Source organism: Amblyomma mixtum, chromosome 8 (genome assembly GCF_055824585.1).
Source record: "Amblyomma mixtum isolate Tamu chromosome 8, ASM5582458v1, whole genome shotgun sequence".
Classification (NCBI taxonomy): domain Eukaryota; kingdom Metazoa; phylum Arthropoda; class Arachnida; order Ixodida; family Ixodidae; genus Amblyomma; species Amblyomma mixtum.
The window spans coordinates 129,156,634-129,172,483 of record NC_143019.1 but is presented as its reverse complement, the minus strand read 5'-3'; the positions used below and the strand labels follow the sequence as shown (position 1 = coordinate 129,172,483).

The following is a 15,850-nucleotide window of genomic DNA, read 5'->3' as shown; positions in this document are numbered from 1 at the left end:
AAGGCCACAAATGAATTGCGTAGACAGCCTTCCACAAAAACGCGTGATCACGTCTATACTGCGAAAAGCCAGAACATGGAGTCGACGAAATGCTGCAGAGAAACGCCGCAACGTGTATTCAGTGCACTCATGTACGAGCTGCGTGATGAGCATCCTCCTTACTAGAACCTTCACGCTGAGACCTTCCGGAAGCCCTTCAGATACAAAGGACGTCGGTCGTGTAGATAAAGCGCTATAACAACATAAGTCAGACGATGCTTCAAGATAACGACGCTTTTCTTGTAATCGTTATCATGAGGGGGATTTCTCACGGAAGGCTACATTTTCAGCGTTCACCCCCGTTGTTGCCTTTCAGCTTTGTGCAAAGCAACGTGTTGGCTGCTCGCAACTGTAAAGGAATAGCGAATTGTGTTGGCACATCGGTAAACGTGAATATGAATGGTTTTCACTAGGGGTGTTCGAATAACAGTTGGTTTTTTCAAATGGAACCGAATTACGAATCCAAAGTTTGAACTCAGTTTCCCTGCTAGTGCCTTTACTCTTACAGAACCAGCAATTGTGCGAAACACTGAAGCACCAGGGACGGCGCCGCTGTAGGCTGCTATAAATTATGGAGTTAAAGCTTCAGGTATGAAAAGACGCGGCAGTAATCATTACTAACGGGTCACAACACGAAATCTGTGCATTCACTCTGTTTCGTCAGATCATACGCATCTGGAAATTGTATTTTGCTATGTGCTATTTATGTCAAAAGGGAATAAACTAGAAACATGCCTCTGGACAAGAGAAGGATGGCTGCTGCGTACATATGAGCCATGACCTCCGAAATAGAGAATCAAGGAATGTTTTGCTGAACTTGCCTGAGCCCTGCCACACCAACGAGTCGTAGAAGTGTCCTTTGATCATTATAAACGCCGCCACGTAAATGTACTGCGCCGCTGTGCTGAGCCCGCAATTCTGCGAAAACCGATCGCGACAGGGCGGTACACGGTGAGGGTGTAGGCCATGTTTTAAGGTGCGTTCACACTTGGACAGTAAGCAGCGAGAGCGCGTGGAGGGGAGAGAGAGAACAACTTTATTGCCATAGATTGGCGGGATTAAGGGCAGGTGGGCTTGGTGTGGCCCCCAGGTGGGGGCGACTTCCTGGGCCCACGAAATGAGGGCCAGTTGGATGCTCTTGTCTGGCCTTTTGAGGAGTTGGTTCCATCCGTCTTCGGAGGGAGCTGGCAGTAAGGTTCGAGGGGGCGGATTTCCCGCGCAACCCCAGAGGATATGAGCCTGGGTGGCGATTTCTCCCTGTTAACAATTTTGGCAGACGGGGTCGTATTCCCGGTCTGTGATGAGTGAAAGTCTAGAATGGCTAAGGATAGAGTGTGTCTGTAACCTGCGGTGCAAGGTGGCTTGCGCTCGATTCAAGTCGGGGTGTGGAGGCGGGCACCGGCGTCTCATCTCTCTGTAGAGGTTGGTAATTTTGGCAAAGGTCTGGGCGCTGGTTTGTTAAAAACAATGGTTCCCCTCCTAATCCCCTGATGGCGCCACAAGGCTAAACATCGCTGCTTTTCTCTTTTGAAAATGAGGTTAGTTAGAAATGGCGTAAAAACGTACATAAGCGTGCATACGGTTATGGTACGTAGGCAGCATCGATTCACCTCTTGCCATATCTGTGTACGCCATGACGACAGGACACACAGACGACGAGCGGCAACGTGGTGGCCGGGAAGTGTGAACGAGGCAGCATTTCGGCGGCGGCAGATTTCGCTGGCCATCGCAGCCGAAATGTCCAAGTGTGAACGCGCCATTAGAGAGCAGCTCATAGGCGCCCGCTGTTGGCTTGAGCCGCGTCGGCGCCGATGGCGTAACCGAGCGCGAGGGGAGGGAGAGGAGTGGGGGGGGAGGCACTTTCTTACGCCGGCGCGTTCCAGCGCAGAGTCCGGTCCTCCTCTGTCCGCGACCTTGGCGAGGCGGCGCGTGGACAGACATTCGAGAATGTTCGAGCCCTCTCGAGAAAACAGTGGGAGAGCGATACAGCTTAACCTGTGATGTGGCGCTTCCTACCTCTCTTAAGAGCCTGTGAGCCTGTTGTATGCTGTTATGTGGTTCTTAGTCAGGCTTCGTCGAAGGAGGCGCACAGGCTCGAGATCTTTACTGGTACCATCGAGTGTTATCGCTCACAGAGACGAGTTTTGCGCTGAATAAGGCATGTAAGGCTAGCGCCTTAATAGTCTTAGCCAGTTCTTTGTGAAGAATGAGCCACGCAACCCATGGAAATGTTTCGTCTATCGCTTCTGCTCAACGCGCTGCCCGAGCAGAGGCTCAGCGCCGCCGAAGTGGCAGCTAAGTGTCTCATTCGAGAGGACCCCGCCGTTCGCGCCGTCGAACCAGACAGACCTGCGCTCGTATTACGAATTAGGGAGTAACGTAATCGTGTTCAAATTTTTTGGAACAGACTTCGAATAAAAATAAAGTGGGCTTATTCGAATCTCGTGCCAGTTGTTAGAAAAGTATTCCAATAATTGAATAGTAAATTCGATTCACTTCGAATAATCCAATGAGGGATGTTCGGTTTGCGGTTCGAGATATTCGAATATTTGCGGACCCCTTGTTTCCACTAATCACAAAGAAATAATCTGCTTAACCGAGAGTAACTTCGCTTCACAAAGCACGCGACGAGCACTGGGGCACCTCTCTCAATGTATACTTCACGTAAAATATATAACACTCAGTGGAAAATTTAGATGAAATCAATACGAAACAAACCTACGAAGAATTGGTTCCCGTATAACAAAGAACAACTACAGAGAATGTTTTCTATATTCGAATCGGAGCTAAAGCGCGAATAACAACAACGAATAACACAACAAGACGCCATTATTCTGCACGGCTTCATCGCTATATACGTTGACGCAAGCATCCAGTCTCGCGAAACAACGACTACAGTTTACTGCCCTTGCAAGCCTACCTTGAACAAAACGTCCAGGTTCCGCCTCTCTTCCTGTGCGCCGATGCTTGCGGTTCAGGGGGCACTTTGCTCTGTGGCCGCCGTTTCCCGGCTGTCTACGGCCCACATTGTTATCCATACCGACGCCGTTCACGTTACACGCCTACTACAACGCATCAGTCGCACCCCAAAAATTTGCCGGAATATCCATCGTTTATCGGCACGCATCACACAGCCAATCTGTATTTAGTGGGTCCCACAAGACCTCCTGAGATCACAAAGCCGTGCTGATTCTGCGACCCGCCTTGCGGCCCCAACCTTGTCTTTGCCCGACTCCTCATTGTGGATGACTCTACCCTCCTTTTAACAAGAAAATAACCCCCGCGGTACCGCACACATTCTCTAATCCTTCCGTGAGCGGTAACCCTCCCCCGTCGTCTTACCCGTGCAGATGGGATTGCGCTTGGGAGGATCTGGGTCGCGGTTGCCCTAACCCCAGTCGTGACATGAAAGTGACCAAAATTCCAATATCTATATCCCCGCCCCGGGTGTCCAGTCTGCAAGATCAGAAGTCTTGAGGGCGACATTCACCACCTGCGGTGGGTTTGCCCGGCGCTGAAGCCGAAAAGAAGCCGGCACATGGCGGCAGCGTGTCTTTCGCCGAACAGTCCAGCTTCATATACGTCTTAGACAAAGGAACCTTGTCATCATTCACTCCTCGGTTTCATTGGATCAGCGAACCTTTTCTCAATTGTTTAAGCATCCTCGTCATCCATCATTACATACCGTTTTATGCCCTGAGGCCCTAAAGCTAGCTTAAAAAAAAACTTATATTTACCTAGGAGCAGAGGAAGTACTGCGCCTCTTTTGCAGGGCTGTTGTTTTCTTAACGAGGTGTTTTCAAGGCTTTCTTGAAGTTATAGAATATTTGTTTTCTTAATTCCTTCCACCCTTCATGCATTGAATCTTTCACGTACTGACTGCATTGGCGTTTTAGGTTTAAAAGATAATATCATAGTTTCCCCGGCATGCGGTTTGGGTGCGAGAAATTATAATTTACTGAAGAACACTAACGCATATATTTATTGCGTCTGTTTAGGACATATTATCGCAGTCTACAGCTACATTTAGATATGCAGCATTGTGCGCACATACGTCTTATTTTTTTTCCGGTGTACATTTGTGCCAACTCGAAAGACAAATCGGAGGAATAAACTCAGACGGCGAACCGACCGACGCTGCGGCCGTCCTAATGAGCCACAGAAAAAAGCTTGTTTCTTTTCTGAAACTTACATTCCATTTCAGTTATTATACATCCACAGTTGTTACTACACTGTGAGCAACTTGGCTCAAACGCCATCCGATGAAAGAAGGACATCGGGTGGCAGTGTCTCAGTTTCATTTCTCGGGAGAGCATTGATGGAGTGTCTTGCTATGTTAGAATCCGCCGCTCATGTCAGTTAGTTTTCTGATCTGCTTCGACATTCACATGCCTCAAAGGAAGCTGTCCGTGTGAGTAACTTTCTTCGCTAAAACTTCCTTGGCGTCTTCTTTTCCTCAACGCTGTAGCGGTCATTTCGAGGTCATTGGAAAATGCTGTTATTGCATGAAACCGGCAGCAAAAAGTTTTATTTTCCTTCGGAAACGAAACCGAAATCGGGCCTAAATTTGACGCAACGGATGCGGTTTGACACACTTGGGAATGACCTGCACCACAGCTTTCCATTAATTGTCAAGAAAAGCTGTTGCCTTATACAATTGCGATTCGGTGGATTGATGTTCACGTCCAGATATGCAGTACTCCAAAAATGGCTCCGGCTTAGCTCGGCTAAGCCCTGTTATGCACGCAAAAGCTTTGTTATGCGTGGTTATGCTGTTTTGCTAAGCCAGGTTAGACTGAACCTTTTCGTCCGTCGCCAAAGTCGCGGAGGAGGCAGAAGCAGCAGCGGCTGCCTTCAAAGCTCTTCGCGGCCGCCGTTCGGCATCGTTCAATCGTCGTTGAGCCAGTCGACGCTACCGTTCTTCATCAGTGTCTGCGGCTGTTTGGCACGTTTAATTTCCTTCCTCTAGCTAAACACTTAGCATGATTGGCAACATCAGCCGAATGATCAGACTCAGCCGGTCGTCTACCAGACCATCGCGATGGCGTAGATGGTCCCGGCCAATTGGCTTCATTCATAGTGAGCAACTACGAGGCGGCAGTGTGTATGCACGCGAGAGCGGCGCCGTCTCCCTTTCAATCGAACGGCGAGTCACACGGTTAGTCACGTAGACACAGCTGAAGAGGCGGCGCGCGGCTGCAGCTGCGGCGAGTCACGTGGTACATCACATGGCTGACACACCTTCACCCTTCCACTTGAAGGTCAAATGCACTTCGCCGATGACATTGGCGCGACGAGGGTACTAAAGCATCCGCATTAAAAGTATTTAACTGAGTACCCAATAGCCGAGTGTCCAAGCAGGTAAATGGATCAATATATATAGAACAACAAATATATTATTACAAACCGCGGCATTTTTTTCCTGGCTCTTGTGATTTTTGGAGCTAGTAACCATGTCGCTGCGAGTTAATTAAAATCGCCAACTAACCAGACTTTCTTCTTTAACCACACTGCCAATAATATTACCACATCGATCCTTCTTGAATTCTTCTGCCTCCCCACCGCCACCGCCATGAAATTTTTACAGGTCGCGCTAACGTACCTGGCATTGATCCAAACATACCTAGACAAAATCAGCAGAAAATCATGAATGTCTATTGCATCTTAATGTCATAAGAGTGCCTCCCAAGCTGTGTAGCGATCAGTGCTACAATCGTGCTTGAAGCTTTTAGAGAACATAGTTCTAAAGAAGAATGGTAGAGACGCCATCATTGAAATCAGTGACACAGGTGGAGGTATTGCCGACAGGCCACTTTCAAACTACATTCAAACCACCACCAGCACCACAGCCTTTAAAACCTAACAGCCACTGTTCTTGAAAATTATGCGATAAACAAAACAGCCCATTCAAAAATGGATGCAGTAATGACGAACGGATAGAACGGAATGCGGAAATGTGTTCTCAGTCACAATTATATGGACAGGAAGGGGGCTAGTTTAAAATTTTTTCAACGACATTTCAATTCTGCGATTGTGGTGGGTATTACATTTGGATTAGACATTGTGACAAAAAAGAACAGAATATTAGACATGATCAATTGAATCCTTGTCGCAGCTGCCTCATAACAGTATTACCGTCACCGCCGCCGCGGTGGCTCAGTGGTTATGGTTCTCGGCTCCTGACCCGAAAGACGCGGGTTCGATCTCAGCCGTGGCGGTTGAATTTCTTTGGAGGAAAAATTCTAGAGGCCCGTGTACTGTACGATGTCAGTGCATGTTAAAGAACCCCAGGTGGTCGAAATTTCCGGAGCCCTTCACTACGGCGTCTCTCATAGCCTGAGTCGCTTTGGGACGTTAAACCCCATAAACCAAACCAAACCAGTATTACCGTCACCATCATCACAGAAGTGTTGTCGTCCTCTCAAAACACAGTAATGTTGCAAATAAGAGCCTTACGGATAATCAAAGCTTGAATACAGCCAGTCACAGGAGTACTGTGAGTGATTTAACGCTTTTACTGAACCTAGTAGGTAGACAAAGTGCGCCAATTACGGCTTTAGGGTGTTTACAGGCTTTTTCTCTACTTTATACACATGATTATAGATTAACAATGAAAAGATTTAGAGGATTTCCATGGATAAAATAAGAAATAATCCATCGTAATTGAAAGGTTAGACGCCAAATAAAGCTGAACTATAGACGCCAGCTTGTCTGGACCTGTGTCGACCTATCTAAAGGCTGAAAAAGGGCTTCAGGCATCATTTAGTACAAATAATAGTTCATAGTCAATTAAAAAAAAGCAGTGGTTGAATGGCAATAGTATAATAGATTGAATATGCGCATCACTATCAAGTACAGCCCATTATTGACAATATCTTGTTGTTGGACATGCTATGCGTGGCACCAGGAATCTCTCCAAGATCAAACCATTCTTGTGAACACGGTGTGTTTCACTCCACCGTATGCTTCTTCTGACCTGCATCAAATATTATCGCGTGGCTTCTTGCTGCTGATTCATATTTTATTAAAATACAGTCACTAGAAAAAAAACAGAAGTTCATGAGTGCCGTTCTGATCGTGGTTTGGAAGCTATGTGAAACAAAGGAAGTCCGAAAAATTGGGAAAACAAATGTAAGTCTCAGGGCCATGAATAGCCGTAAGTTTGAACCTGATATTAAATATGAGTTTCTTTTTGTAACATAGTGCTCAGTACAACTGAATCTCATACGTCGCCCGAAATTTGAGATTCCCGTTTGAAAATCTAGCTGTGTTGACATTATTCAAATCTCAGCTACTTTTGTTAATCTAGGTACCCACTTCAATCGAATCCCTCACATCGCCAGAAGTTTGACATTCCTGTTTGAAATTTTCGCTATGCTCAAATAACACATTGTACTGCATTTGTGCAGATGTGCTGGCGTTATAAAGCCCCCTTCATCATTTGGTTGCTTAAGCGACTTGCAGAATGGAAAGGGATAGCTGCTTGATTGACTCCGCAACACGTTTACGGGCCTAAAAAATTTCTCTGCGTGCTTCACTTCTTTATATAATATCGGTTAGAGCAGCACTAACCTTCTCTTTCTGCTGCCTTGAAACTTTTACTACTTCTACCTCCTATGATTCCATTGTATAGAATTGGCCTAAGCCTTGTGATTCAGTATATCAAGATAAGTGATTGTAATTATTTATTTACACTATTCAATGCCGCCTCCTTGCTTCACAACAGGGCCAATACGGGCATATAAAATTCATTTTGCGAAATGTTATAACTCTGCGCATAATTGTTGAATATTCTTGACTTAAAAGAAAAAATACCAAATTTAAGGGTTAAAGTTCCTCTTACTTTTCAGCTCCAGGCATCCTTCGCACGACAAAGTACCACTGCTGTCCAGTGAGAAATAAAGAGGCTGCGCGGCGAGATAGAGTGCTAGTTTGAAAGCAACTGATTCGAAGCCCCTGACGCTCACATAATTGCATGGCGTCCTTGAGAGGGTGTAGAGCTAAATTTTTCAATCATATTCTAAAATGTGTACGCAGTTTTATGTCGATTCCATGTGTTTACAAGCGTCCTGCATATAATGTTTCCATGGACTACGCGCTTGAAAACGTGAAGTCCAAGGTCCGTCAGTCAGTCGGTGTCTCTTGAAATGGCTTTGACTGAGCAGAATAAAACTAAGGGTAAGCTGCTCTACCATTTGTTTTCATCTGAGCTACTCGCTTAAGTGACAGGTACTGATATAAATAAAAGCGTTGATGAGAAGGCCAAAAGTAAGAAATATAAGTCAGGCTTTCAAATCTTCTAGGGCTGAAATTATATGACTCGATCCGAATAAGCGTGGCAAAGAGTGTGCCTCTACTTCTGTCCCCACATCCGTGCGATGTAGCATCTACATCACCGGATGCTACCGCACATCTAAGTGTAGGGTTATCCAACTACGCGCACACCCCTTGTATATATCAGCTGCTACTGCTGAAACCAATTCCTTTTTTCCGCAATACTAAAAAAAGATCATGCGCGCCTTCCATTTAGTTTTTTCAACCTAAATAGAATGTAATAGCATATTATTCATGTTCCAGCAGTTACGGAAAGGGTGTGAAAGTCACCCACTCCTTCAATATAACGTCAAATCACCCTTTCTGGTCTGGCGTCTATAATTCTGCACGTGACGTTTCACATTTTCTTGTAGCATGCAAAACTGTTTTCACGAAATCAGTGACGTCGGCTGCCTCTGAAATTCCTGTTGTACAGATTGGTGGGGCATTATTTGTGTATATATATGGTGAGTTTTTTTTTTCAAAACCAGATATAAAGATGGACGTTGCGACGTTCTTCAGTGCGTATAGGAATTTATTTCTGGTGGTACCAATCCTTTCTTCTCGGAAGTGGTGGTATCTTTACTAAACCACAGTTTAGGTGAGTTTACGCTTCGGATAGTAAGGCAATTATCTAATTGGGCATGCATTTGTTTTATAGTAGAATAAAGCTTGAATTACGCTAGCGCAGAAATACCTAGCATAAAGCTGTTCCTTTATATTCAGAGCCGTTTCTGTTCTTTTTCTAAGGTAGAGGATTCCCATTATATACACACAAATTTTTTTTTAGATAGTAGAAGGTAATCCGAGTATGAATGAATAAGAATGAAGTGCATTTTCAGAAGAAACCAGGCAGCCGTCGCACCCTTCGTTTGACAGGAGGCAAAACAGCATTTTCATAATGTTTTGTCAGGCAGTAGCTCGTCCTTAATTTATGCGTCTCCAAATGTAGTACAGGTGTTAAGAACAGTCTGTAATGTGGCGTTATAGCCTGAGTTTCTACGTCAGGTAGAGCTCTGTGGGATGTATCAGCCACCCGATGCTGATTCGCCGCTATACAAACCAGTTTTTCACAAATGATGGCATTAGTTGAGCATAAGGAAAAACTGTTTCAAGTTTGGAAGCGAAGAAATGCTCTTCAAGAAATTATTTAGTGCGCGTGGAGATGTGATGGATAACTCACCACCGAGAGAGTAAAACCAGATATATCGCAAACGAACATAAGGTTGAGTAAATCGGCTTTATTAATCTGTCTCTTACATTAGTTATCTTCTGCATGTGTTCCCCGCGATCATACAAAATAGTTCAATCATTCTGCAATGCATGTGTAAATATCGGTCTATAATCTTTTAGGTTGGAGAATGTTTAGCACTGTCGGTTTTGAAAACCAGTAAGTGCTTTTATGCGCGCAGCGGCACCGGCTCCCAAGGAGCCGGAATGGCGCAGGCGTCCATGCACTGACGCAGGGTCTCGAAGTTGTTGCCGTTGCCCTCGCAGCCCCCGTAGATGAACTTGCGGCATCGCTTTGTTTGAGCATCGTAGTAGAAGCGCGGGATGCTAGCCTTGCAAGGGCCGGAGTACGCTGGGCGACGGCACACGTCAGCCGGGGAGGCTGAGGAATAAATGTAACACAATCAGCATCGACTCCGTTGCACTCAAGGTATGGCGTGGATTCCAGCCTGGCACTAGTCACAAGCCCTTTCACTTGTGTTTGAGTATTTAGAAATTTCCTTCACTGTGGTGCGAAATGTGAACTGAAGAGATTCTTCGAATTTTTGGATGCAATTTGCGCCGCTGAAAAAGAAGCGCTGAAGTTTGTTGGATAGACAAGAGACCAACCTTGCTCCGGGACTATGAAAGTGAGGTTTACTCTTCATGACTCATAAAAAGTGCCCCTCAAACTGGTTTGCCTTCTAAAATTAACATGGCGACGTTCCCACCAATATACCACCAATACCGGGTATTTAAGAATTTAGTTTCGAAAATTTTCAGAAATAGACTTTTTGGGGTAAAAATATGGCTTTCGCAGCATAGCATTACGTGCGTTGGCGGACACCAGAAAACCGATGAATAGCCTTAAGTAGAGAAATGGTCAACTAATTTTTAATAATTAACTTTTTACTTAGCACAGTTATGCACCTAGATGCAATTAGACATTATTAGCCGGTCGTTAGTAATATCCATATCAGTTGTTAGACTTTCGAGAACGCGATTACCCATGGTGCTGTGGCTTCAAAAATTTGCCTTTTTCTACCAGTTACGTGCACTGGAAGGATCTGTTTCGTCTGCGTGCTTTCTAATGCGCATGTGTTTTAGCGTGATGCAGACAAATTTTGAAGAGCCACAGCGGCGAGTGTAATTCTATTTCAAAATTTTGAAAAATATTACTAACTAACTAACTAACTAACTAACTAACTAACTAACTAACTAACTAACTAACTAACTAACTAACTAACTAACTAACTAACTAACTAACTAACTAACTAACTAACTAACTAACTAACTAACTAACTAACTAACTAACTAACTAACCAACCAGCTAACTAACTAACCAACCAGATACCTAATTAACTAACTAAGTAACTAACTAACCAACCCGATAACTAACTAACTAACTAACCAGATAACTAATTAACTAACTAAACTATTACTAACGACCATCTAAAAATTTTTAAATGCAAACTGTTGCCTCTCTGTGATAGTTAAAAGGATAGTTATCAGAAATCAGTGCACATACCAAGCACTTCCTTCTTCACTGTCCAAGGTCTTTCGGGCCAGAAAGAAGCTGCGAACGGAAAATCAGAACACTCTTGGAGATCATGAAGGATAAAAAAAAAATCCTCGATGCGCATGAATAACGGGCATCTTGGTGTACGGTTTTGAAAGCTTCAATAGTTGTTAGTAGTATCAGACAAGTGTGCCTCGAGTTGGCGCTTTAACAGGTTACTTCCCCTGGATAAGCAACCCGTACACTTTTACTACCGACTGTATGTGAGCAAAAATGTATCATCATGGGTTGCGAAAATTTTAGAGAGCGAAAATGTCTTCCAGCGACCTGATGGAATTACAATAGTTCCAATACACAGTAGCGCAGTAAGAGACGAGAGACGAAGGAAGTTAGCCCTCTTAGTGTTCGTCTCTCGTCTCTTGTGTCCTCGTCATTTGCTACGCTACAGTGTATTGGAACTATGTACCAACAATCCGAAAAAAGCCACGGTACTCATGGAAATTATTGACCGAATTTGTTATAACAGTTTTTTTCGCCTACTCGATATTTCCGGCTTTAGCGATAAGCGCTTGCCTGTGCGAAGGTGGGTGTGGCGTTTACTAATTTTTAACACCATTATAATAGCGATTTTGTTGCATAGTTGTTTAAATAGCTGTTTTTCGAACCTCATTAATCTACGTGGCCGCACGACACGCACTCTTTAGGCTAATAATGCGGAGTGACCACCTCTAGTGCGGACATCCGCAAAAGTTCCATTAAACACTCACGTTTACCCGAAGAGCACGTCATTTCACATTGTCGCTTGCTCTCGTATCTGTTCTCGTTTCCTCCGCAGCCGCCGTAGTTGAAAAGCTCGCACTTCCCAGTCCTGGCGTTGAACCACCACATCGGCATCCTCGCCCTGCAGGGCCCGCTGTCAGGCAGCTGGGTGCATCTCTCGTCAAACGCAGTCGCAGCTGCAAGCAGAAAAGTAAATTAAATTTGTTACTACTTCGAATAGCACTCCTTTGCGTGCGCAGAAAGTTCACGGCTTTATTTTGTTGAAGAACAGTGCATTTAACAGCGATATAACGTCTACAGCTTAGCCTAGGAAACTTAACCTGTAATATCGGACCAGCTTGTCCAAAATCCTCGAACAGTGTTATCCGGTTACCGTCTTTGCAAAAAAGAACAGTAACTAAGCAACGAGGTACGTTTCTTATCCGTGTAGCGGAGAACTAATGGCACCCCGTATGATCTAAGGTGTCCAACGCAACATGAACCCTTGTCCTTAAATTTCGAGATGTTTTCGTGTTTGGAGGTGTCTTGAGCAAATCCCGTCGCTCGTTTACGTTAGGCAAAGTTGGTACATCTTTCATATCAGTACAGCTACTCGGCCGCAGCAGACGCGTTTTATTGGGGCACAAACGCAAGAACGCGGGTCGCTGCGCGGTAGTGGCGCATATCAAAATCCAATTATTTTATTGAGGGTATTCTGGAGACCGACATTAGGACTTGTTACATGTCTCATATACAGGTGAACACAATTAAGAGTTTCGTATGAACGTTTCCAAAACGCGCTTCTTTTGCATTGCTCCACCTATTCTGATTTTTACACTTTTTTCTTTGCCAGTGCGATATGCTCTGCTTATGAGCTCAGCACAAAACTAGCGAAGACCTTCCGAAAATTTCAGACTAACCTACTCTTCTCCCCACTTTTGCTCTGCAACCTTGGGTTCCGTGAAACAGATCATTGTTCCGACTGTCCGAATGTCAGAGCAGATAGCGAACCGTCGTGCACTCATATAACACTGCCATTACCTCCCATTGTTTCTTTTAACTTCCACCTTCATTCTTCAGCGTTGTGCTGCACTCGTACTCGACAGATGACCAGTGTGCATTAGCGGAACGTGCGCTCTTTTCATTGGGCGCGGATACTGGTCGGCAATGTAGGTTTTTTGCTCCTCCTCATGTTTAGGAGCCGACTGCTTTGATTTTATTTGAATACAAGATGCTAGGATGGGTAAATCCTTGCTCTATCAGGCAGACAATAATAAGACATTTAATATGTGTGCAGCAATGTTTAGCAGTTCGAAATACTTTATCCGAGAATTGCAGCTAGCGGAGGTTAGTTCTGTCTTCTCATAAGGAATAAAGCTATGATTGTTCTGTCTTTTTTAAGCCTTGGATGGAGCTTCCGCTGTCCGGCTAAAGATGTCCAGTGATTGTGACTGAAAGTGGAGTCTGCAAGTCTGACCATCGGACGACACCGAGTTACTTTAACTTGAGTAACATGACGAAAGAAATCCATGGTAGAGAGAGGGTGTGGTAGATGGTCCTTGGCGATCACAAAATGAACAAGGGAGGGGAATGCCTCAGGTTGCGAGCCAACGTTTCGACAAGGGGACTTGCCCAGACGAAGACAAGTCCCCTTGTCGAAACGTTGGCTCGCAACCTGAGGCATTCCCCTCCCTTGTTCATTTTGTGAAGACGAAAGAAATGTATTTTTTTTCTGTCGGGGCTGGTATTTTAGAGAGACAAGGAACTTTTGTTATTGGTTATTATTTAGTAGACCATTTCATGAAAAAAAGACCTCTATTTGCTCTGTCATTGTTTTTTATGCTATTAGGATGCTATTAGGGTGAAGAAAACAAATTAACCTTTCCTTTTCATTACCTGTTTTCATTTTACATCTAGCACGTTTAGCAAAAACAAACATAATTCGAGGCAAGATGTACGTGTGGCTATCTTTTGCATTGAACATCCAAGCCACACAACCGAACAAAATGCATGCGCCTGCTCCTCAGTTTAGTTAATATGTATGTATTCCGTCATAGCAACAGAAGAGAATGTCTGAAGAAGCGGATGCAAATAATATTGGAAGCATCGATATTTACTGGTCACTTGCTGCTCGCATATTTATAATGTTAGCCAAAGCGGGGGAAATAACATAGATATTAAAATATATATGGTATACTACTGCGATTAATTGCTGACGCAAGATGTCAAAATGGCTCCCAATCATGCAGCGGTGAAAAAAATTGATACGCAGAAATGATGAAATCATGCGTAAAGAAAACAATTCTCTACTGCTGAGGGACAACATCGTCCAGAAATTTTCACTTTAATATAAAATATACTTCTTTTTAATTAATAAGCCACGGCTTCCTGTCAGGCGGCAGAGAATGCACTGGCAAAGTCTGTTTTTTTTGTTTTTTTCCGGCAAACGCGTTATATTTTATTTTATTGGATGATTTCCTCACTTGGGCTTACAAAGCGTAAAAGCTGCATGTAGAGTCAATAACAGACTGTTCAGTACGGCAGCTTTGTAAAGGACTCCAGAGTCGTAAAATGTTCTCACTCCTGTGGGAGGAGTTTTCTGGCGCATAATTACAAAAGGCCTGCCGGAGAACACATTTCGCATTAGTTTACATGACGTAGTCGGATTCAGATGATCCTGTGAATAAATTATGCAGGTGGAATATTCTGCGCAAACCAATCTCCAGAAAAATGTCTGACCTGAAAGCAAAGACAACAATAACAAAAAGCACCACCAAGCTCTACACTCACCGAATGCGGTGCTGACAACGGCAAGCAAAATGAAGACTTTCATGATGGCTTCAAGTGGAGGCAGAACGATGGAACTTGTCTCGCAGCGGCCGATTTTTATACCTACTCAAACAATAGTGCGAAAGAAGCCTATACGCCACCAGCCCGTTATCTGTTCTTTTCTGACATGAAAGATAATGCACGCCAAGCAGAAACCCGCCCCCGAGGGCAGTGTTTTGAAAGAATTCATTCCCCTATTGAACCCTTTGAGATTTATCATTGGCGGCAGCCACCTCCAACATCCGGTGGGCATATCATGCAGGCGGTGTCGTTCGCTGGCTGCCGGAGTGAAGATAGGGCTGAGAGCCTGCGCAGATAAGAGAATGAATTGAGGTACTGCAGTGCGTACAAAGTTAACGCCCGTGCCTGTCACATCAATGTAGAAATATCCGGCCACTCCAAAGACTTGAATGCAATAGGTACAGCACTGATGCAGAGCATGGATTATAGGGGCAGTGCCAAGAAAGGGTCATGTATCTTAATTAAACGCGGAATTGTAGGCAGCATAAATCGAATGAAACATCTTTGGTAAACGCAATAAAATGTGGGAAATATGTTTGCAACACCTAATTCCACTCTCTGCTGAAAATGCGATGATAGCATTATTTTTGTTATTTTTACCATTTTTTTTCTTCTTTCCTTACTTTCTTTTTGCTTACTTCATTTTGATGTATATAGTTATATTTTATAATTTTGGCGGTTGTGGCACGCACTTAGGTGTCATAATGGTGCGAATGTTTGTGAGGTTAGTTTTTCACGCTCGAAGTCGCCAAGGGGTTTTATCAGTTTTTTAGTGACGCGAGATGCAGCCTGGCCTTTCTCCAACGATCGCAGCCACGCGCAATCACTTTTACAATGTTAGAGATTGTCGTAGTTGCTTTCGCATTAAGCACTGATGACGACGCATCCCTCCAGGCGATATTACGACGAACGACAGCACCGTATGACGATTTTTACGCAGTGGTGCTGCTAATGCTGTAGCATTAATAGGGCCAATTAGAATGTACTTAATTCATTTGCCCATATTACTACGGAAGTAATGAGTAACGGGTGTGTCGTGAGGGGCATGAAAGAATGTGGTCTTTGTTTACGGCCCCTACAGCGCCAATTTCAATGTATGTGGAAGTTGGCACTTTAAGTACCGTTAACCTCTGTGTCATCCTTTATGCCCCAACACTCGTT

At 44.4% G+C, this 15,850-nt stretch overlaps 1 protein-coding gene across 1 annotated transcript; it reads right to left on the bottom strand.

Annotated features, from left to right (window-relative positions):
• Positions 1 to 9,752: 9,752 nt before the first annotated feature.
• LOC149334401 (BPTI/Kunitz domain-containing protein-like) lies at positions 9,753 to 14,750 on the bottom strand. The gene is made up of 4 exons (XM_089555126.1): positions 14,630 to 14,750; positions 11,848 to 12,036; positions 11,090 to 11,137; positions 9,753 to 9,964 (listed from the first exon to the last, which is right to left on the bottom strand). Exons 1-4 carry the CDS (start codon positions 14,670 to 14,672, stop codon positions 9,753 to 9,755), a joined length of 492 nt encoding a protein of 163 aa, XP_089411252.1. The 5' UTR covers positions 14,673 to 14,750.
• Between the last annotated feature and the right edge of the window lie 1,100 nt (positions 14,751 to 15,850).

Coding starts and splice junctions, on each gene's coding strand:
- LOC149334401 (XM_089555126.1), bottom strand. CDS start 14,672: ATGAAAGTCTTCATTTTGCTTGCCGTTGTCAGCACCGCATTCG. Junction 12,037..14,629: donor CGTTGTCAGCACCGCATTCG/GTGAGTGTAGAG, acceptor TTCTGCTTGCAG/CTGCGACTGCGTTTGACGAG. Junction 11,138..11,847: donor GACGTGCTCTTCGGGTAAAC/GTGAGTGTTTAA, acceptor TTCCGTTCGCAG/CTTCTTTCTGGCCCGAAAGA.